The sequence below is a fragment of the Sciurus vulgaris genome (assembly GCF_902686455.1).
Source record: "Sciurus vulgaris genome assembly, chromosome: 2".
Taxonomy (NCBI): Eukaryota; Metazoa; Chordata; class Mammalia; order Rodentia; family Sciuridae; genus Sciurus; species Sciurus vulgaris.
Genome location: NC_136462.1, coordinates 175,958,453 through 175,978,348, shown reverse-complemented (window position 1 = coordinate 175,978,348; position 19,896 = coordinate 175,958,453). Strand labels below are relative to the sequence as shown.

Sequence of the window (19,896 nt, the reverse complement as noted above, 5' to 3'; positions counted from 1 at the left end):
TTTGGGTAGTTGAAAGGATGCTAGTTTGCTGTTGTTGTTGTTGTTTGTTTATTTGTTTGTTTTTAGTTGTAGATGGACACAATACCTTTATTTTATTTATTTTTATGTGGTGCTGAGGATCGAACCCAGTGCCTCACACGTGCCAGGCAAGCTCTCTACCACTGAGCCACAACTCCAGCCCAAGGATGCTAGTTTTTACAACTATTAGGCTTGCAAGGCTGCTGATTTTCAACAGGGCTGGGGAGAGAGAGCTGGGAATAGGGAAAGTTAATACCACCAAACTTTCCTTTTTTATAAGATTCAGTCATTTTCCTTGGTTATATGCTCCTTGGGTTGTTGAAAAGATTTGTTAATTTTCAACTAAAAAGTTGATTTCGACCATTTTTGCCAGTGTTCTTGTTACTCTATAAAAGAATGGATCCTCAGATTTACTCTGTATTTCTCAAAGCCCTAACCCTGCAATTGACATTTTTAACTTGATAACAGGATTTTACATTGTTTCCTGTCAAAAATGATTGGGGACTTTGGTCCAGCCTGCATTGTCACAGTAGTTTTTTGATCCTTTAATTTCATCATGAATCAGCACACCTGCTGTAGAGCAGACACTCTGATAAATGTTCAGGAAAAGAGAAAGAGGTTTAAACAAGGATTCCTGCCCTCTGAGAGCTTACAGAGCAGTCCAGAGGACAAAACATAATTATGTAAGCAGCATTTCATAATTATGAAAAAAAATCAGTGATCTTGAAGATAGGTCAATTGAGGTTGTGCATATTACATAACAATACAAGGAAACAGAGGACAATGTAAGACAACACTATCTGACAACTTTCTGCATCAATAGAAATGTTCTTCACTGACCAACAGGGTAGCTAATAGCCACTTGCAACTACTGGACAGTTGAGGTGTAGCTGCCATGACTGAGGAACTGAATTTTTAAGTGCATTTAATTATAATTAAGTCAGATTTAAATAATCATATGGGATTACCTTATCAGATGTCATAGCTCTAAGACTTTGAATGTTCGATTGGCCAGGATGACCCAGGAGTAGGGAGGAGATGGAAGATTCCCTCCCAGAGGAGGACCAGAGCACTCCCCTTTGGCTCCCAGGGGCAGGCAGGAGCTAGGGTTGTGGACACTACCGGGCATGTGGTTGTGCTTGCTATACAGTGGGTGTTGTTCGGTGACACTCTTGAAACAGGTCAAATACAAGCCACCTGGCAGAGGTCAGCTCTAGTGTACCTTGTTAGGGGCAAATTTAGATCCCAATTTAGAGCTGCAAAAGAACAGTCATCTTCCTTATGGAGTGGTTACAAAACAAGTCCACAGCAGTCTCCTCTCCTTTTGTGCCTTCTAGCAGGGACTCTTCACTTCCACAGTCACCTTGCAAGCACAGGTTTCTGTGCAGGACCCATTCTGGCCATCCCCTGGAGTTTCCAGAACCTCCCTGCTGGGTCAGTGCTGAGGTGGGACTAAAGCTTCTTCTCTTGCCATCCAAATGACCGACACTGCCTTTCCCTGCACCCAGAGCTCAGAGCGTTTGAGGGAGAGAGAAGTGAAAGGGGTGCAAGAGAGATTCCTCCATTTGCCCTGGGAGTCATATAGGCCAAGTGCCAGTCATAAGGACAAGGGTCCCCAAGGGACCCCTATTACAGCAAGGACTTAATAGGAAAACCTCTAGGCAGCTGGAGCCAAGCTCAGGGTCCAAGTGGCCCTCATGCTGAGGTAGAAGTGGAGCAGTGGGCAATGACCCTAGCAGAAATTGGAGGAGGAGCAGGAGTACAGGCACTGAGGAGGACTGGGAACCATAATGGGTAGAGTAGGGAGTGGCTAGAGAATGATACCTGCCGCTTGAATGGTAAGTTCTCTCTTAAAGTGAAGGGTTATTCAGGGTTGGGGACTCGAGCCAGTCTGGGGCGTCTGGACTTGTGACTTAGAGCAAGGTCTCTCCTTTCTCAGCCTCAGTCTCCTACTTTGTAAAATGGAGCTGACTGATACCCCATCTGGTAGGGAGGCTGGGAAGGGGATGGACGGAATGATGTAAAGGAGCGGATGTGGTGAAGTTAAGTAAGATGTTTATGCAGTGCACAGTGTAGTGTCTGCCACAGCAGAAGAGCACAAGCCTGGGATATCCAGGGCGGGCACTAGGTTTCTGTATGAATAGAAAAGGGCCACACTCAGCCTCCCGTCTGTTCTCTCTGCCCTGGGTTGCTTGACACATTGTGAAGATGCCAGGCCTTGCCCACACCACCCTCCCCATCTCTCACATGATTCATAAAGAGAAGGTGCCAAGGTCTCTGACCTTGGAGTCCAACTTATCATCCTGCAAGGCCAGAGGAACACAGACTTCTTTCCTTCGATCTATCCTCCCCTTCAGATCCCAATGTCACCCACACCTGCCTTCCTCCTCTGTGGCTTCATCTGCCTGTCCATCACCTGCCCCCATCCTTCCTACTTTTTCTCTACCCTCATCCTCTTCTGTTCTTCCTGTGGCTCAGTATCTTGCATTGGCAGAAGACTCCCCAGGCTGGGGAAACAAGCAAGCAATGTATATAAAAGTGTGTCCATACAGGCACAAACAGGCTTAATGCTCAGGCCACCCACTGTCACCAGCTCCACATGGAGTGCCCAGAGTCCTCCCATCGGCAGCCTCTCCACCCTTCCTCCCCTCCCCTCAGGCCCTGTTTGGAGAAAGTGGAGTCACCACTACTCTTCATGGGCAGCTGGGGGCCCCTGAGCATCTCTCCACCCCTTTTCCCTTCTCTTCAGGCCCCATGCCCAGCCCTGAGGTTTGGAGAGCCTGGTAAGTGCCCTATCAACATGTTAATCAAATTACTTAGGAGCTAAAATTGACGCTGTTCATTAATTATACAAGATTATGCTAATTGTGCATGCAAATGCATGCAGGGGAACAGAAGGTGTTCAGGCGCATGGTGGGCCATTAGCATAGAGGATGGGGTGCGGGTGCATTGGCATGCTAATGTATGCGCCCTGGCTATTTATAGTACCCCAGCCCATCTGCACTGCAGCCACCTCTACCCTGGTTGGGGATCCTGGTGAGGCAGCCTGGACCTGGTCTGGCAGGTGGCTATGGCCCTGAGGACACTCTGTCTTAAGTGTTACTGGAGACCAAGACCAGGAAGTAGCCCGAGCCACCTCAATACGGGCCTAAACAATTTTAGCAACCTCCTTGTTCACCTTCCCTTCTCTTACTAAGCCCTTTGGTCCTTGCTTCTCTCTGGAAGGAAAATGACTCTTCCAAGTATCACAGGCAGTAAGAAACTCTCTGCAGGCGTCCCATCTCCCCACAGGGCCCATATGATTTGGTGCCAACTCCAGGCCATGGCTCACAGCTGCCTTCCTGTCTGATCAGGCATCACCGGAGAAGTACCCCAATGCTACTGCCCCTTGGCAGAGCTGTTATTCCCTGTACCCTCTGCTTCTCTGTGAGAAGACCCAGTGCCCAGGATCAAATGTGAGCTGCAGGAATCCTTGCACCTCTCACAGGCAAAATAAGTGGCTGCCCCTAAGGATATTTGGCAAATTATTCTGCCACACCCACCACTGTGTTTTACTGGTTGTACTTTGAGTTTCTGTCCTTCCTATTGGATTGTAAGTTCCTTAAGATCTCGTTCACTTCTAGATCCACAACACTTGACCCACAGAACGTATTTAATCAAATTTTTAAGTAGGCATGGGAATGAATGAGGGAACGAATGGTGTAGCACCTGCACACTCCTGTTCCAGAGCTGAGAGTAGAATGCAAGAACACTGGAGAGCCACTTTGCCCCAGGGAAGCTGTTCTGTTTCTTCTGAAGCTCATAAGCTCAAAGGCCAGTTCTTTAGGATACAAATTAGTAGAGGGCCCCTCCCCCATTTCCCCATTGCAGGCAGCAGTGCCAACTTTGAATTTGGAAATAGATGTGCAATTTTATCCTACCCTTTGCTCTCATCTTGCTTTCTTTCCGAATATCTTCACAGGGTACACTATCATTCTGATCGCCCTGCCCCAACTCACGTATCCAGTCATTTACACTTCATCCTTCTAGATCTGCACTGTCCAATATGGCAGCCAAGAGCCACTGTGACTATGTTTATATGAATGAAAATGAAATCCGATTTAAAATGTTCTTCAGTCGCACTAGCCGTATTCCAAGTGCTCAATAGCCACATGTGGCTAGAGAATGTCATTCTGGAAAGAGTTCTGTTGGACAGCACTGAGATCTAGACATTCAGTTCCTTGTTCCTGACAGTCCTATAGGTGAAAACTCACTTGGACTCTCAGCCCTCTTCTTTCAGTTAGTAACCAACTTCCTCTTTGGAAGTAGGAATGTAATTTCAGCCTTAAGCAAGTGTCTCACAGGGAAGGGAGTGTAAAACCAATGAAAAGCCTTAGTTTTGTGACCTGATTTCTTAGGATGAAATTCCTAGAAGAGGCCAAGATGGGGACTCTTGTGAAAGTGGGTTATTGGAGGAAAGCTCTTGGGAGAGAAGGAGCAAGGGAGGCGGGATAAGGCTATAGAGGGAGCTTGGCAAGTTTATGGAGCTTGGAGGTTTAATTTGCTAATCCAGTGGGGTCGCCTGGAGTGTGAATGGTCCCAAGAACTTGTCCTTCTTGTGACATCAGTCTGTCATTGACTGTGGGCTGTAGGCAGGGAGGATATGCTCCTGGCTTGGGGTAATTATCAGGTAGTGGGGCAGCTGTGATCCCTTTAACAGCCACCATTCACAGCAGCTGGGGGATGCTGGAATCTGGGCAGGTGCCCAACTGTACCATCCCTGGATTTTGCCTTCCAGAAAGCAGACCATCCCACTCTGCTCTCCACCCCTGTGAATATAGAGTCTAGCACTGGACTCACATCGATGCCTCCGTAATTTCCTCATCTATTGCACATATCTTTTAAGTAAAACACTGTGCTAGGGGAGCTTTCCTGATGCAATGGTGTCACCCCCAAGAAGTTGTGTGTAAATGCAGTATGTGCACTTGAGTCATAATCAACCCAGCACTTGCTTCTTTGGTAGGGAATATTCCATCAACCAGAAAGGCTCATTTTAATTTCATCTTAAGCTGTTTTTACTGGGAGGAATACATAACCTTTATGAAAATGATTAGAAAAGCTAGACCAAGTTCAGGATGTAGTAAGGTAGATGCACAGGTGAGCCACTCTTACCTTTCATGGAAACCCTGGGCATCAGTGTCATAATTACCACCCTTTAAATGCTTTCTTAGCTGGATGACCACTATTCACAGCTCTTCATCTGGTCTTTTATTGCATTTTTTATTATGAAAAATGTTGAACATAAAGGTAGAATAGACTAATAAACCATACATAATGTCAATGATTTTTAATAATTATCTACCCTAGGCTCATCTCATTTAATTATTTTTTAATCCTGAAAATCTCAGAGCAATAGTCTAAACATCCAGAGGTCTAGGAGAAAATTTGTAACCTTGAGGAAATTCCCATAAATAGTACTACTGGTCCCCGCACAGAATGCCTTTCAGGGTTGCTGTTGAAGGACATACTGCAGAGTCTTGCAGCACCAGCCCAGTGTGGGGGCAAGGTGTGTCTCTGGTAGCCCCACCTAGAGGAACTCTTTCATGACTCCTGTCAGCATCAGAGGTTCATAAAGACTCAAGTTCATATCCTGACTTTGCCATTGACTGTAATGCCACAAATAAATTACTCTGTAATTTATTCTTGCTTAACCTTGGTTTTCTCATCTGTAAAGTGGGAATGGTTGCAGACCTGTACCACCTTAGGGTTTTGAGAAGATTAAACAAGATAATGCCAAATGACAAACTCAGCAGAGTTCCAGGCACCCCTTAAGAGTTCGATGATTAGACCTGGTTCACTTTGAGTTTTTTTTTTGGTTTTCTGTTGGTTCATTTGTTTGCGAAGCTCTCTCCCCGAGGAATTTTATGCTTGTATTTGTGGTGCTTTCATACAGTAATTCTAATGGCAGCTCCTGGGGTTTGAACTTTCTCATACCACCCATTCTGTGAGGTCAAGATGAGGCAACAGTGTCCCTGGAGATCCCATGACCACCAATGAAGATGGCATTAGGCACAGTCCTGTACTGCTCACTCCATCGGGGTACAGGGCCAGCCAGAGCTGTGGGCTTGGCCTTGCCGTGCTTCCCCCAGCCTGTGGCCCATACCAGAATCTCTAAATTCCTTCCAGCCCCATCAGGCCAGGGGTGGACAGAGCTGCTCAGCGGACACCCCCAGGCTTATCCAGGCTTTGGGGATGAAGAATACCTCCAGCACCTCAACAAAACAGGCATAACTATCTGTCTCAGGTCCCTGGAGGGTGTCCCAGACTCTAGGATCTCATCCTCACTTACCCAGCCCTTGCCCAGGCTCTTCCTTCAAGGAGAACACAGTTCCTCAGTTTCCATATCCACAAGTGTGTTCATCTCTCTCCAGCTCCCGCTCCCACCAGGTCCCTGACCCTCTCCTAGCTCCTCGCCTCCACATCTGGCCTCTGCTCAGACACGGCTTGGAAAAGCTGCTACCTCTGTTTCTTCTTACTCTATTATCATCCTTTCCCAACTGCTGTGGTAGAATAAAAATGTCACCCCATGGGTGTCCACCTATGGAGGACTCCCCTTGTCTGTCCCCATGGGAGCTCCTCCAACCTCCATGGTGTGGGCTCCCAGAGGAGGGGAAAGAGGATGGAATAGCCCCAGTCCCACCCAAAGGCTGAAAGCAGGCCTTCTAGGGACAGGGCACTGTAGGACAGGAGTGAGTTGTGGTACTACTCCTGGTTCTCCTAGAGGCCCAGCCTTGGAAGGCAGGAGATGATGAGGGACAGTCAACTTTGCCAAAGCACAATCTTCAAATGTAATAAAGCATGATACTTATACAAATTTTTATTGAGTATTCATTGCAGTTTTCTGTAACTTATTAGCGAGAGAACCATTGGGATGACAAAGCTGGCTCAAAAAGGCTAAGAGAAATTTATACATAAATACGAAGAGGGATGGAGGGGAGGGGAGGAGAGAGAGGCGGGGGGCGGGGGTGAAAAATGCTAGAATACAACTGCCAAGCTGGAGTCAGAAGTAGGTAATGTCTATAGGACAGTAAAATTGTAACCTTCAGGGCTAATTTCTTTCCTTTTTTCTTTTTCTTTTTTTTCTTTCTTTCATTTTTTGGTACCAGAGATTGAACTCAGGGGCACTTAACCACTGAGCCACGTCCCCAGCCCCTTTTTGTATTTTATTTAGAGACAGGGTCTCACTGAGTTGCTTAGCGCCTCATTAAGTTGCTGAGGCTGGCTTTGAACTCACCATCCTCCTGCCTCAGCCTCCAGAGCCACTGGGATTACATGGGATTACAGGCGTGTGCCACCATGCCAGACTCAGGGCTAATTTCTTACTGAACAGGAGTTATTTACTTCTTTCAACAAATATCATTTGCATCTTGTTAGTTCTCTGCAAATTAGTGCCTAACTTTATGATCTGGGCCCCAATCAATAGTAAATATGAGTCACTTTCCCCTAGAAAACCAGATCCTCTGAGGTGGTTTTGTTAAAATAACACTCCAGAACAGCATTGTCTAATATAATGCAAGTCACATATGTAATGTTAAATTTTCTAGTAGCCACATTTTAAAAAACAAGAAGAAACTGATAAAAGGAAATATGATATTTTAACCCAATCTAAAATATTGACATTTCACCTAATAATCAATATAATAAATTATTTTATATTCCTTTTTTTAAAAAAAAAAAACTAAGTCTAATCTGATTGTACATCTCAAATTTGGACTAACCACATTTCAAGGGTTCAATGCCAGGTAGAGCTAGTGGCTACAGATAGATAGCACAGCTCCACAGCAGGTTCTCAAGCTTTAGGGTGCATTGGAATTACTTGGATGGCTTATAAGAACACATGTCTGGGCCACACCCCAAAAAGAGTTTGGTTCCAGCAGGTCTAGAGTGGGGCCTGTGGTTCCTGGGTGCTGCTGGTGCTGCTGGCCTGGGCCAGGCTTTGAAAACCATGGTTCCAAAATAAGTTTGAAAGAATACATGGTGGTTCTTTTTTTTTTTTTTTTTTCCCAATTACTGTAGGTTAAAAAAAAGAAGATAGTCACTGCATATCTGTTTGGTGGGTATTATTCTGTGTGATCAGGTTTTGCTGTGTGTATAGTGGATACAGAATGTGTGGTAGAGGGATCGGCTGAGAGGGCTTGTGCCATGTGGGATAGCTATAAAGTATTTACAATGATTATATTTTGGGTTATTGTGCACAACAGAAAGTGGTATATTAATGTATTTACTGTATTCCATATTCTTTCTGTGCATATACTCTGTAGGCAGGGCATATATTGTACATGGTGGGTATACACTCATGTATAGCTAGTATATCATATATATGGGATGAGTATAGGCCATACGTGGGAATACATATTATGTATGCTGTGTGGTGGCTCTATATTGTGAGTAATAATATATAAGGCATATCAGTCTGTGTAATGGATATGCTGTTTATGGTGAATATACATTGTATGGATGATGGGTATACTCTGGGAGAAAGATATGCCCTGGGATGGATGTACTGTATGTGTGCTGGGCACATGTTATGACAGACATACATAGCATGTGACAAGTTTTCACTGGCTAAGTGTGAATACATGCTACATTTGGTGTATGTATTGTGTGGTGAGTATACAGTGTGATGGGAATAATGATGAGTAATAGGTACATATACTTTAGTACATATAACAGATGAATGCATGTTATGTGGGTGTGATAATTACACACTTTGTGGACAAATAAGCACTGCACTGTCCATACACTGAGTGCTTCTGGCAGGTATTGTGTAGTGAGGTAGTTCTTATGTTGGTTCCATTTGGTGTGTATCAAGCACCTGTGTATACACAGTCCATGATGGGAATACGGGGTATGTGCCTGCACATGAACACACAGAGTTCCTTTGCTGGCAGGGTGCAGTTGATCATCTGTTTCCAGAACCCTCAGAACCTTGAGCCCAACGACTTCATTGTTTCAGGTTCTTCCTCAAATTTTTTCTCAAATGCAACCAGAACTGCCTGAAGAATGCAGGGAATCCCCGAGACATGCGCCGCTTCCAGGTGGGTTTGGGGAGAGCCTCCCCTGCAAACCCACCTTTCCTGATAGGGAGGGGAGCAGGAATGGAAGGTTGAGACCCTGCCAGGGCAGATCTCTGTTCAACTCTGTGCCTCCACGGCCTGGTGCCTGCTGGGGGTGGGGTAGCTCCATCTCAACTTGTGCTGGCTGCCAAGGGAGGCTTCATTAGAGTCCCACTTAAGAAGATGCTAATTGTGACATTTTTACATGATTAACGACCCAGGTAATTTGCATAGTGTGAAGCAGAGAGCAGCTGCCCTTAGCACATCCCCAACCTGCATACCCCTCCCAGTGCAGGGGGGTAGTGGGAGAAGGCAGCCCCAACTTCCTCCCCAGAACAGGGTGGGGGCTCCTGCTGATGGGTTCTCCAGCTGATGCACCCCCCTCACTTGTCTAAGATCTCGTTTCTGCCTTGAAGCCCTGGTGTTCCTGGGTGTGCAACTGTGACCACTCTGCCTAAGGAACCAGTTTTTCCCAAGGCTTTTGCTTTTTCTAGCTCCTGGGGAGTCAGCTTCCCTGGAAGTGTTACCTGATCCAGCTGGCCCCATTTCCACCAGCTCAGAACCAAGGAGCTGAGGCACCCTCCCCCAACCCAAATTCCAGCATCCAGCCACCAGCCTCAAATTGCCAATTCCCCACCAGAGTTCCCTCCCTCCCGGGAGACCCTTGAGGGCTCCAGCCAGATTGGTGTGGCTCTCCCCACAGGTAGTGGTGTCCACCACGGTGAGCGTGGACGGACACGTGCTGGCTGTGTCCGACAACATGTTTGTGCACAACAACTCCAAGCATGGCCGCAGGGCACGCCGCCTGGATCCTTCAGAAGGTCAGGACTGCTGGGCCTTCTCTGGCCATCCCCAGGCCCCACCTTAGCGCGGTCCCCTGACCTGGGTCCTCTCCTGCCTCCCAGCTGCTACCCCCTGCATCAAGGCCATCAGCCCCGGGGAGGGCTGGACCACGGGCGGCGCCACGGTCATTGTCATCGGCGACAACTTCTTCGACGGGTTGCAGGTCGTGTTTGGAAACGTGCTCGTGTGGAGCGAGGTGGGCCACCATTCCCGCCAGTCTCCCTCCGGGGGCCTCGGGCTGGGCCCTCCCCTCCGGATGGGACCTGCAGGCCTCCCCTCTCCTCTCGCAGCTCATCACGCCCCATGCCATCCGGGTGCAGACACCCCCGCGACACATTCCTGGGGTTGTGGAGGTGACTCTCTCCTACAAGTCCAAGCAATTTTGCAAGGGAGCCCCAGGCCGCTTTGTCTACACAGGTAAGGAATCAAGAGGCAGAGGGGAGGTCTCAGGTCAGAGGAGGGAGCCCTAACACTGCCTCTGGTGTATCCCCGTTGTTAACCAACGTCTATCTTGTAACGGCGTCACCTAGGTGGCTGCCCCACCCTCATCCTTCCTGATACCCGCCTGTACTCTATGACCCCGCCTCAATCGGGTCCTTAGTTCCCTGGCCTACGTTTCTCTCCCTGGCCCAGCTCCAGCCCGCACCCAAGCCCAAGCCAGCCACCAGCCCCTACTTCAGTGTGGTCCGCTGACCTGGGCCCTCTCCCTATTGCTTCCTCCCCAACCTGCCTCCCAACGCCACTGCATAGTGACCCTGCTTACCCTCAGGGAGTCCGGGTCTAATCCAGGGAGACTGAGCAGCTAACAAAGTGAGGTGGGTGGAGTTACACAGTCCAGGACTTGAGGGACAGAAACCTGCCTCTGAGAGGGTGTGGGCTGAGCAGGGCTAGACTGAAAGTGGAGAGATGAATGGGGAGGTAGACCCGGAGAAGGAAGGGCCAGCAAAAAGACCCGGAAATGAGTGCTTTAAGCTCTAGGGTAAACCACAGGAAATTAACTGAATCTGGAGTTGGAGATGGAAAAGGTAGAGCTTTGAAACTGGTGTGTTATAGGTCGGAGCCAGAGTTCCCAGGGAGGGGAAGGAACGGGGTGGAGGGGGAAAGGAAGAGGAGGGAGACCCAGAGAGCTGAGGAAGGCATAGGAAGCCAGGTTAGGAGGTTCTTGAGTACTTCTGTGAGCCCAGGGACTGGGACAGTCCCTTTCCTGGGGTGCATGCAAACCTCTAACCCTCAGATACTGCTGAGTCCAACTGAGTTGTGATAAATGGGGATGGTTGGATTTTCTTTTTATAATAAACTCCTGATATGGCCAAATGGAAATGGAAAATTCTCCCTCGGGTTCTGCCTCCTGGCAGAAACTAATGCATGTAATGCATGTATATGCAGTTTTGTTCCCTTAAGCAAAGGCAGGATCATATAGTGCATGAGTGTTGATGCCAAGGGCCTGGTATGGAGCCTGGCTCAGTAAATATTTGTTGAATGAATGAATAAACGAAGAAATGGAGGAAACTTCCGGGAACCACTGAGCCCTGTGCCTGGGGTTTCCGGGACACTTGGCTGGATCTGGCGCAGGAGTTCTGCAGGGAGGTTTCTGGATAGATCGATTGCATGAAAGTCCTGCTTTCCCTCTCTGGGAGGGGTTTGTCCTCCAAACACCACTCCTCTCTCCAGCCTTGAATGAGCCCACCATTGACTACGGATTCCAGAGGCTGCAGAAAGTCATCCCCAGACACCCTGGAGACCCCGAGAGGCTGCCCAAGGTACTCAGAGGGGCGGGACGAGGAGGAAGGTGTCCAGTGGGTGAGGGGGTGAGGAGGGCCTTAAGAGGGCCCCTCTGCCGCCCCCAGCGGCTGCCCCTCCGTCGTGCTGTCTCCTCCCTTGCCCTCAGGAAGTGCTGCTAAAGCGGGCGGCCGACTTGGCGGAGGCCCTGTACGGAGTGCCCAGCAGTAACCAGGTATGGCGCTTCCGCCCGCCTCCTAGCGCCGCTGGGCCCAGGGCTGTCCCCCACCCGGTGCCTGTGGCTGCCCCGGCCGTGCCCTGCTCTTGTCTTCGCAGGAGCTCCTCCTGAAGCGCGCGGCGGACGTGGCCGAGGCTCTGTACAGCGCCCCCCGCGCGCCTGCGCCTCTCGGACCCCTGGCCCCGAGCCACCCGCACCCCGCCGTCGTGGGCATCAATGCCTTCAGCAGCCCTCTGGCAATCGCAGTCGGGGACGCCACGCCAGGGCCCGAGCCGGGTGCGTCCCGCTGCCTCTCCCCACAGTCCCTGGGTGTCTGGAATGCCCCCATCCTGCCAGCGCGGATCCCCTGACGGCTGCTCTCTCGCAGGCTACGCTCGCAGCTGCAGCAGCGCGTCCCCCCGCGGGTTCGCGCCCAGCCCCGGCTCACAGCAGAGTAGCTATGGCAGTGGCCTTGGAGCGGGCCTCAGCGGCTATGGTGCACCGGGTGTGGCCGGCCTCGGTGTGCCTGGGTCCCCTAGCTTCCTCAATGGCTCTACCGCCACCTCGCCCTTCGCCAGTGAGTGTCCCCTGCCAGTGGGGAGAGGGAAGGATCTGGGAATCAACCTTACCCCCAGGCCATCCCCTGGTGGGCTTCCAGCGCCTGTCTCTTGAAGTTTGACCGTAGCCTCCAGAGCTTCATACGACCTCTCCCTACTGTTGAACCTTAACCCCACTCTTCTCGGAGTCTCGGGGCCCTGGGGCCAGGTTACTTCTTGCATCTTTAGTTCTCTTTGATGACCCCAGTTGTACACATCGCCTTCCGCCCTCCTTTCCCCCTGAAGCGGGCTTTAATTGGGAGGATCTAGGCTGAAATCCACAACTGCCACCTTTCCATCTTATGCCAGGACTTCGGGCAGAGGCTGGCGCCCCCTGCCGAAAAATCTAAGGAAACTCAGGGATCAAGAGAAGTGAGCTTACAGAGCGCCTCACAGCAATCTGAGAGGCCGGGTGGGCGGAATGAGAGGATGTGGCTCCCCGCAGTACCATCAAGCAGGGCGAGAGAATTCTGTGTGGTCAGAGCTGGATTCAGAGTTTGAGTGTCCAGATCAGGAGCTGTCCGACATTCAGCAAGTTGCATTACTTCTTTGAACTTCAGTTTCTTCTCAGTAAAATAGGATCAATACTATACCCCCTGCCTAAGGTGGTTCTCAGATCTGAATGTGCCACTGAGCATAAAAAGACAGACAACAGTCTACAAGAATGGATGATTTTACAGGCCCAACTCCTACTACTTCAGATTTTTTGGATTGGGGCAGCTCAGAACTGGGTGGATGGGCAATGACTGGATGTCATGGGTGAGTGACATTCAGAACTACCTTTATGCTTGAGCATTCTACGCTTCCCCCCCCCCCGTTCCCTCCAATATCAATAGCTTCTCAACAGACATTTATAATACCCCTATTGTGTACAAAGCTCTACTCACTGGCTAGAAACCTCCCCATCACTCATAAGAGAGGTTGTCCCTCAAGTTCCCTCAAGTTCTGGGGGACTGCTGAGCCCCAGAAATGGTGAGGGCTTCCCAAGAGGGAGCTGGTGGTGGCTTTGCCAAAAGTCCCCTCTTCTCCCCTACCTCTGTTTACCATTGCTGATAATAGAACTCTCGAGCCACCAGTCTAGCTTGCCTTGCCAGGGGCCTGTGTCCTGGGTACCATGTTCTTTCTGGCTAGGGGTGTGAGTCTGGCACTCTCTTTCTGATCTGGGCTCAACTTCTAGAAACCAAAGCACATAAGCCAGAATCTACAGAGTGCATGGCCCTCTGGTGTCCCTCCCAAGGCCTGTCTCCCCTGGCCAGGCCAGGTTCCAACACTCCAATTCCCTTCAGTTCTGGGACAGTCCCCTCACACCCTCTCTCTCTGGACACCCCTTGTATTTGAATCTCCTCTAGAACCCCCACCACCTCCCCTGCCACATGCACACAGTGCAGTCACCGGCAGAACACTGCCCCAGTGTACAGAAGCCAGCCCACCTGCCTGCCCCCCATTCAGCAAGAGTATCAAATTTTACAGAGCTACTTAAGGCCTACTTCCAACATTATCCCAGGACACCCTGGACTTAGCCAAGGGCCAGTCCCATCTCATGATGTTGTCTTCATAAGTGCTTACCCAGGTCCCCATCCACTCCTAGTATGTAGGGTGATTTGTGGCACAACCACATGGGGTGTCAGTTCTGAGTTTGCCAGGACATTTCCGGAATTACATCAGAACCATCCTAGCCAGAGGATCTGGGACTATCCGCTCAGGTCTCCCTTTTTTGTTGTTTTTGTTTTTGTTTTTAATCATCCTCTAGCAACTTGGGAATTATTTAAAACTTCAAATACTACCCCAGGTACAAAATGAGGATGTGAGCACTCTGGGCCTTGAGAGATATAGTACATTTTCTGGTCTCAAGCCCTCCATGGAGCTCCGTGCCTTCACCAGCTACCAGTGAGCATTGCCTTAAAGGAGATTCAACCACGGAACTGAGGACATCTAGAAGGCCACTGTTGAAGACACCGTTGTAACAAAGTCAGAGCGGGGTGCTGTAATGTCAAAGGCATCCTTCTCATGCTGCAGGTTTCTTCCAGGAAGCCCCCACCCACTGTCCATTGTCTGCTGCTTGGACATGCTCAAACCACAGACTTACGGTCTTTAGAAGAGAGAGGTAGGGAATTGGGTTCAGGTGAGGATGTAGAGAGACGGGATCCAGAGATGTCCTAGGCAGGAGCCCGCAGGAGAGGAGACTGCAGGAAGACTGCCACAGCCCTCAACAGCTGTGGAGTTGAAGAACAGGAAGCTTTGAGGATGGGATCCCTCACTTTTCTTTAAAATTGAAAAGAGAGATACAAGAGGCCTCCAAGGTCCAGCCTGGAGATGACAGAGTCCTACATGAAACTGGAAAGAACCAAAGTGCCTAGGAAGCAGAGTATGGAGGCAGACAAGGCACAGGGCATATTGAGAAGGACAGCATGTTCGTGGAGGAAGTTAGGGTGCTTGTGTGGGCAGGGAGGCCTCACAAAAACCTGTCTATACCCCCAAACTTCATCCCCTCATGCCTAGTTCTGCTGTGATCCCTGAACTTTTGACTCTAGTCTTGATACCCCAGGGCCCATAAACATTTCTTTAGCATCTCAGAATCCCCTAACCTACTCATCTCTTATGTTTGGGGGCATCACCCAGTGTTTGGTTTTGTCAGATATTCTGCTTTTGGGTTTGATTTTGCCTCATCTGGCCCTGTATCTCCAGCCCTGGGAAAGGGTCTCCAGAGACCCCAAGAAAGCGAGAATTGGCCCATGACCCCAGAGGCTTCCAGCCCACCTGGAAGCCTTTGCCCTGTACTGGTATCCCCAGGACCCTCACAGCCCCCAGGGAGGTTTGAGCCTGGTACCTGGTCAGCAGCCCATGCGAGGCCCACTGCCCACACAGGGCCCAACCCTGCTGCTCACTCTGGTGCTGTCTCCCTGTTGTGTCTCCCACTGCCTTCCCTGCTGCGCCTGCCCCTCCCTGCCCCGCCCCGGAGTCATGCCCTCTAGCCCCCCGCTGGCGGCTGCCTCCTCCATGTCCCTCCCGGCCGCTGCCCCCCACTACCAGCGTCTTCTCCTTCTCGCCTGTCAACATGATCTCCGCCGTCAAACAGAGGAGCGCCTTTGCCCCCGTGCTGCGTCCACCCAGCTCCCCACCCCAGGCCTGCCCCAGAGTCCACGGAGAGGGGCTTCCAGGTAAGTGATACACACTGCCTCAGGATGGCCGGTGAGAAGGGTCAAGCGGAGTAGCTAGGCTGGAGGGCCCACTGAACCCACATCTCACCAGTGCCTCATGCAGGTTGAGCAGTTTGCCCTAGTGGGTGCCCAGCAGGAAATTCTGCAGGGGTCCGAGGAGGGCTATCTGGACCTGAGCCTCCCAACTAGGAATGGGCAACACTTGGACACCCTGAACTGCCCCCTTGGCCAAGAGGAGGCGAAACTGAAATTCTAGTTGGAGAAGGCCTGGAAACCACCTCCATAGGTCACCCCCATCCAACTGAGCCCAGAGCAAAGACCCAACTCTGAGAGCTGGAGGAACCCATGTGGGCTGCATGCTTTTTTCCTGTGCCTGCCTGTGTCCACCAGAGGGTAGCACACACCACTATGAGCCTGGGTCACTCAAGGGAACTGACCTTGGATAAGGTTTAATCCAGCTTTCCCTCCCCTATTTTACAGAGTAGGCACTGAAATCAAGGCACCCCTCCTGTGTCCTGTTAATGAAATGGTTGTTCTTTCACATTATAAACACACTGCGGAACTTTCCTGTCCAAGTGGTCATTGCAAACTCATTAGCAGAAGGAGAGACTGGCTGTGGGGAAGGAGGCAGAGGCAACAGCACGTGGAGCAGAGCAGGTTCCAGATGACAGGATGGTCAGGAGCAGAGCTGGATGAGGCTGTCTTCCCCAAGACAGGGTGCTTCCCTGTCTGGCTACAGGGATATCTCCTAGGACTCGGTTCAGAGCTTAGCACCTAACTCAGCATCTGACACACAACAGATGCTTAATAACTAGTGCCTGAATTACTGAATGAATAGTGGTCAAAGGGATACCCTTCAAAGGCAGAGGTAGAGAAACTGCAATGCAGTTTGATGGGCACTGAGCTGAAAGAGGCGGGGACAGAGCCAAGGCACAGCATGTCCAGAATATTACCCCAGATGCAGTGATATTCATTAGGAAAGAATCGGTGATCAAATTAAGGAAATGGGTATATTACTGAAGAATTCATTCAGCCTTTCATGCACACTGTGAAACTTCTAGGGAACAGAAGATACAAATTTATTTGAGCACAAAATATATTTCTCAAAGAGCATGTCAAGATGAGTTCCTGGGAATGCCTTGGTGGCTGAGGAAGAAACACCCTTGTGGTTTCCTCAGCCTGGTGGTGGCTGCTTCTGCTGGGATCAGGCACAAGAGCAAGGCCAGCACACAAGTCATTTCTAGATCCAAGGCAGGGACAGATGGAGTGGTTCCCATGCCCAGGCAGGGGAGCAATTATGGACAGTGCCCGTGGGTTCTCTGAGCCCCAGGTTCCCTATATGATACAATGCAGACACTGGAGGAGAGTGGAGCAAGCATGGGGCCAGGGAGAACAACTAATGATGAGGATACACTTGATCACCAGGAGAAAAACAAAAAAGCAAAACAAACAAACAAAAAAAAAAAAAAAAAAAAAAAAACAGCTATACTTGGAGATGAACAGAGCAATCCAGTGCAGCCCAGAAACTTTTTTAGTTCTGCTTCTGCTCTATCCAGGACGTACTGCTCTAGACAGTCCAGGCTGGCCTCAAGTGGTGATTTGAAAATTACAGAATTTTGTGCTGGGATGGGGGCTGCTTGGTGAACCATCTAGAGGCCATTGTCAGAGAAGGCCTGACCTAGGCAGCATTTGAAGAATGAATTCATTTTCTAAGTGGAGGAGGAGGCTCTGGATAGAGGATGCTTCCAGATAAAGGTGTGTGGATGGGGAAGCAAGGATGTTAAAGCTCACATTCAAACATTAAAGGCATAACTCATACAAGTATATGTCAAAGATCTATTTAAGTCACAAGTGAGGGGAGCTAGCAGGATGGTGGGGTGACCTAAAGGAGAAATGTGGGAGACTGAAGTGAGTGAAATAAAGAATACTGAAATCAGATTTTCAGATGTAGGCTGGTTCTACAGGGTAGTCAACTCTAATCTGCTTTGGGGATTACATTTTCTACCAATTTGAAGTTATCTGCTATTTGTCAGTTTCCTCCAAGTTAAGCTCAAGTTAGCAAAGCCTGGACCCTAATCAGTAATGTATGTATAAGTCAAAAAGAAAAAAAAAAAAGTCGTATCCCTCAGAATAAGAGAATTTTAAGGTAGACTTTTTAGGTAAATGCCCCAGAGTAACTTTAAAAGGATACACAGTCCTTTTAAATCTTATCTTCAATTTTTGGATAATTTGCCCTCATTCCAGTGTGCCGAGAGCTTAAAATATGAGAGATAGGTTGGTGAGGGTCCTGAGTTTTCCTTCCAGTACCAAGGGAGGCACTGGAGGGAGTTAGGCAGGGCGGGAAGGTGGCAGTGATGCAGTTTCACACACCTGGACTGCAGACAGGATGCTACTGCTGAGCATAGGTGTCAGTGCTCCTGGAAACCGGCCTCTGTCCTTATTGTCCTGGTCCTTGGCCACCTGCTTCCTCACCTTGACACAGACCCTCTGAAGAAGTGGGTCTGGGAAGAGGAGCTTGGAATTGGAGGAAATTAGGAGAGCAAGAACATGGGTTGCCCCTCCTGAGAGGTTTGGGTCACCTCTCAGCTTTCCATCTGCAGTGCTGGCCCCAGGCCAGGACCAAGGGTGGGTGTCAGTTCTTGGGAAGTACCGTATGCCCTGCCTGCTGTCTCCAGCTCAGACAGGCATGCAGCTGAGGTCACCAGGCTGCACAGGGTTTATGGATCCTTTTTCCTTACTGATCTCAGACCAGCCTTTTGAGGATTCCGACAAGTTCCACTCTCCGGCCCGGGGGCTCCAAGGCCTGGCATACTCCTAATTACGGTAGGTCACTGGCTGGGTCTTGCCTCCTTCCCTGGCCCTGGGATGGATTCTGTCTCCAAAAAAGCCTTAGCAGGGGTGAGGAACTGGGGTCCAAGTCTCCCCATCCTGAGCCCCTCTAGATAACTGTTGGAGCCACAGAGCCCACCCCAGTGACCCAAACTGACAGGTGGTGAGAAGTTACTTCCTGTTCTCTTGCAGCCAGCTCTCCTCCAGGACCTCATTCTCTCCCCACTCTCCCCACCAGGTCTGCAGGTGTTGCCCCCACTGAGCCTGGACTGGAGGTCCCTCCGGGACTCACAATCATGTCCTGGATGGTGGTACAAACAGATGCAGGGCCAGGGCTGTGGCCAGACCTCAACCCTTGGGCTGAACAGGGAGAGACCTTCCCCCTGTGCTCAAGGCTCCCTCAGCCCACAGGCTTCTCTCACCTCCCTTTCCTGGGGCTGGTTGGAAACCTCACACTGTACTGATGCTCTTGGCAGGAGAGCATCCCAGGGACATGCTGGGATGCCCAGGCCTCACTTGTTGGGTCTGTTCCTCTGGAAGAGATGGATTCTGTGCAGACCAGGGATGTCAGTGAGGGGAGCATGGGATGGGGACCATGGGAAAGAGGACAGCTCAGGGAGTGGTGACCTAGAAAGGTCCTGTTTGCATCCGACCCATCTCAACTGGCCCAACATCCCAACTTCTCTCCAGTGAAAAGGGTGGTACCCAAAAGCCTCAGGTCCACCCAGGCTCCCATGGAGCTTCCAAGAGCTGCTGGACCCTGTGGCTGCCCCCACTTCCTTTGAGACCAGCATATCTATGCTTGTCACAACATGCCTCCTTATGGGGGCTTTGGGAATGGAGGATACAGAAGAGGGGTTGCCAGGCCTCCTGAATTTTGAGTCTTCCCCCAAGTGGATGACTCATGAACTCTGGCCCCCCATACACACTGACTCTGGTTGGCCCTATGAATGACCCGGCTACCCCCCAGGTAGCCTGACACTCTGCTAAGTCTGGAGAAGACAGAACAATAAACCAGATGCAGATGGCCACCTTGCCTCTCTTGTCTGCTTCCTTGGTGTGGGTCTGCTTTTCTCAGTCATTCTTCAGCTCTCACAGGGCCCCTCCAAACCCTGCCTGAGCAGCCTTCTTGCACCTCAGACTTAAACAGCCTCAGAGTTCAACTGAGCAAGTATGCCCTGCCAATGTCTGCTTTCAGGTCCTGTGGGGGAAGTTAGGGAGCTGGCCAGCAGGCCTGATGACCCAGAAGATGGACTCAGTCCCAAAATCTCTTTCTGGGGGCAGTCAGGCCATGGAAGACCCAGCTATGTAGCCAGGACCAAGGTGGGGGTTGTTAGGAACCAGTACAGAGCAAATCAAATACTACCCAGACATACAGAGCTTGGAAGTGATATCCAGTCTCTGACAGAAGCTATAGGCCT

The 19,896-nt window shown here is 50.1% G+C and overlaps 1 protein-coding gene across 1 annotated transcript in view; it reads left to right on the top strand.

Moving 5' to 3' along the window:
* LOC306653750 (transcription factor COE4-like) overlaps window positions 1-19,506 on the top strand; it is a 61,641-nt gene extending 42,135 nt beyond the window's left edge. Inside the window, 12 exon segments of the mRNA XM_079126704.1 lie at window positions 9,014-9,095; window positions 9,817-9,934; window positions 10,019-10,152; window positions 10,247-10,373; window positions 11,628-11,716; window positions 11,845-11,910; window positions 12,012-12,189; window positions 12,281-12,469; window positions 15,448-15,506; window positions 15,508-15,646; window positions 18,394-18,469; window positions 18,714-19,506. Coding sequence (XP_078982830.1) covers window positions 9,014-9,095; window positions 9,817-9,934; window positions 10,019-10,152; window positions 10,247-10,373; window positions 11,628-11,716; window positions 11,845-11,910; window positions 12,012-12,189; window positions 12,281-12,469; window positions 15,448-15,506; window positions 15,508-15,646; window positions 18,394-18,464 — 1,252 coding nt within the window. The 3' untranslated portion in view covers window positions 18,465-18,469; window positions 18,714-19,506.
* The last annotated feature ends 390 nt before the right edge of the window (window positions 19,507-19,896 follow it).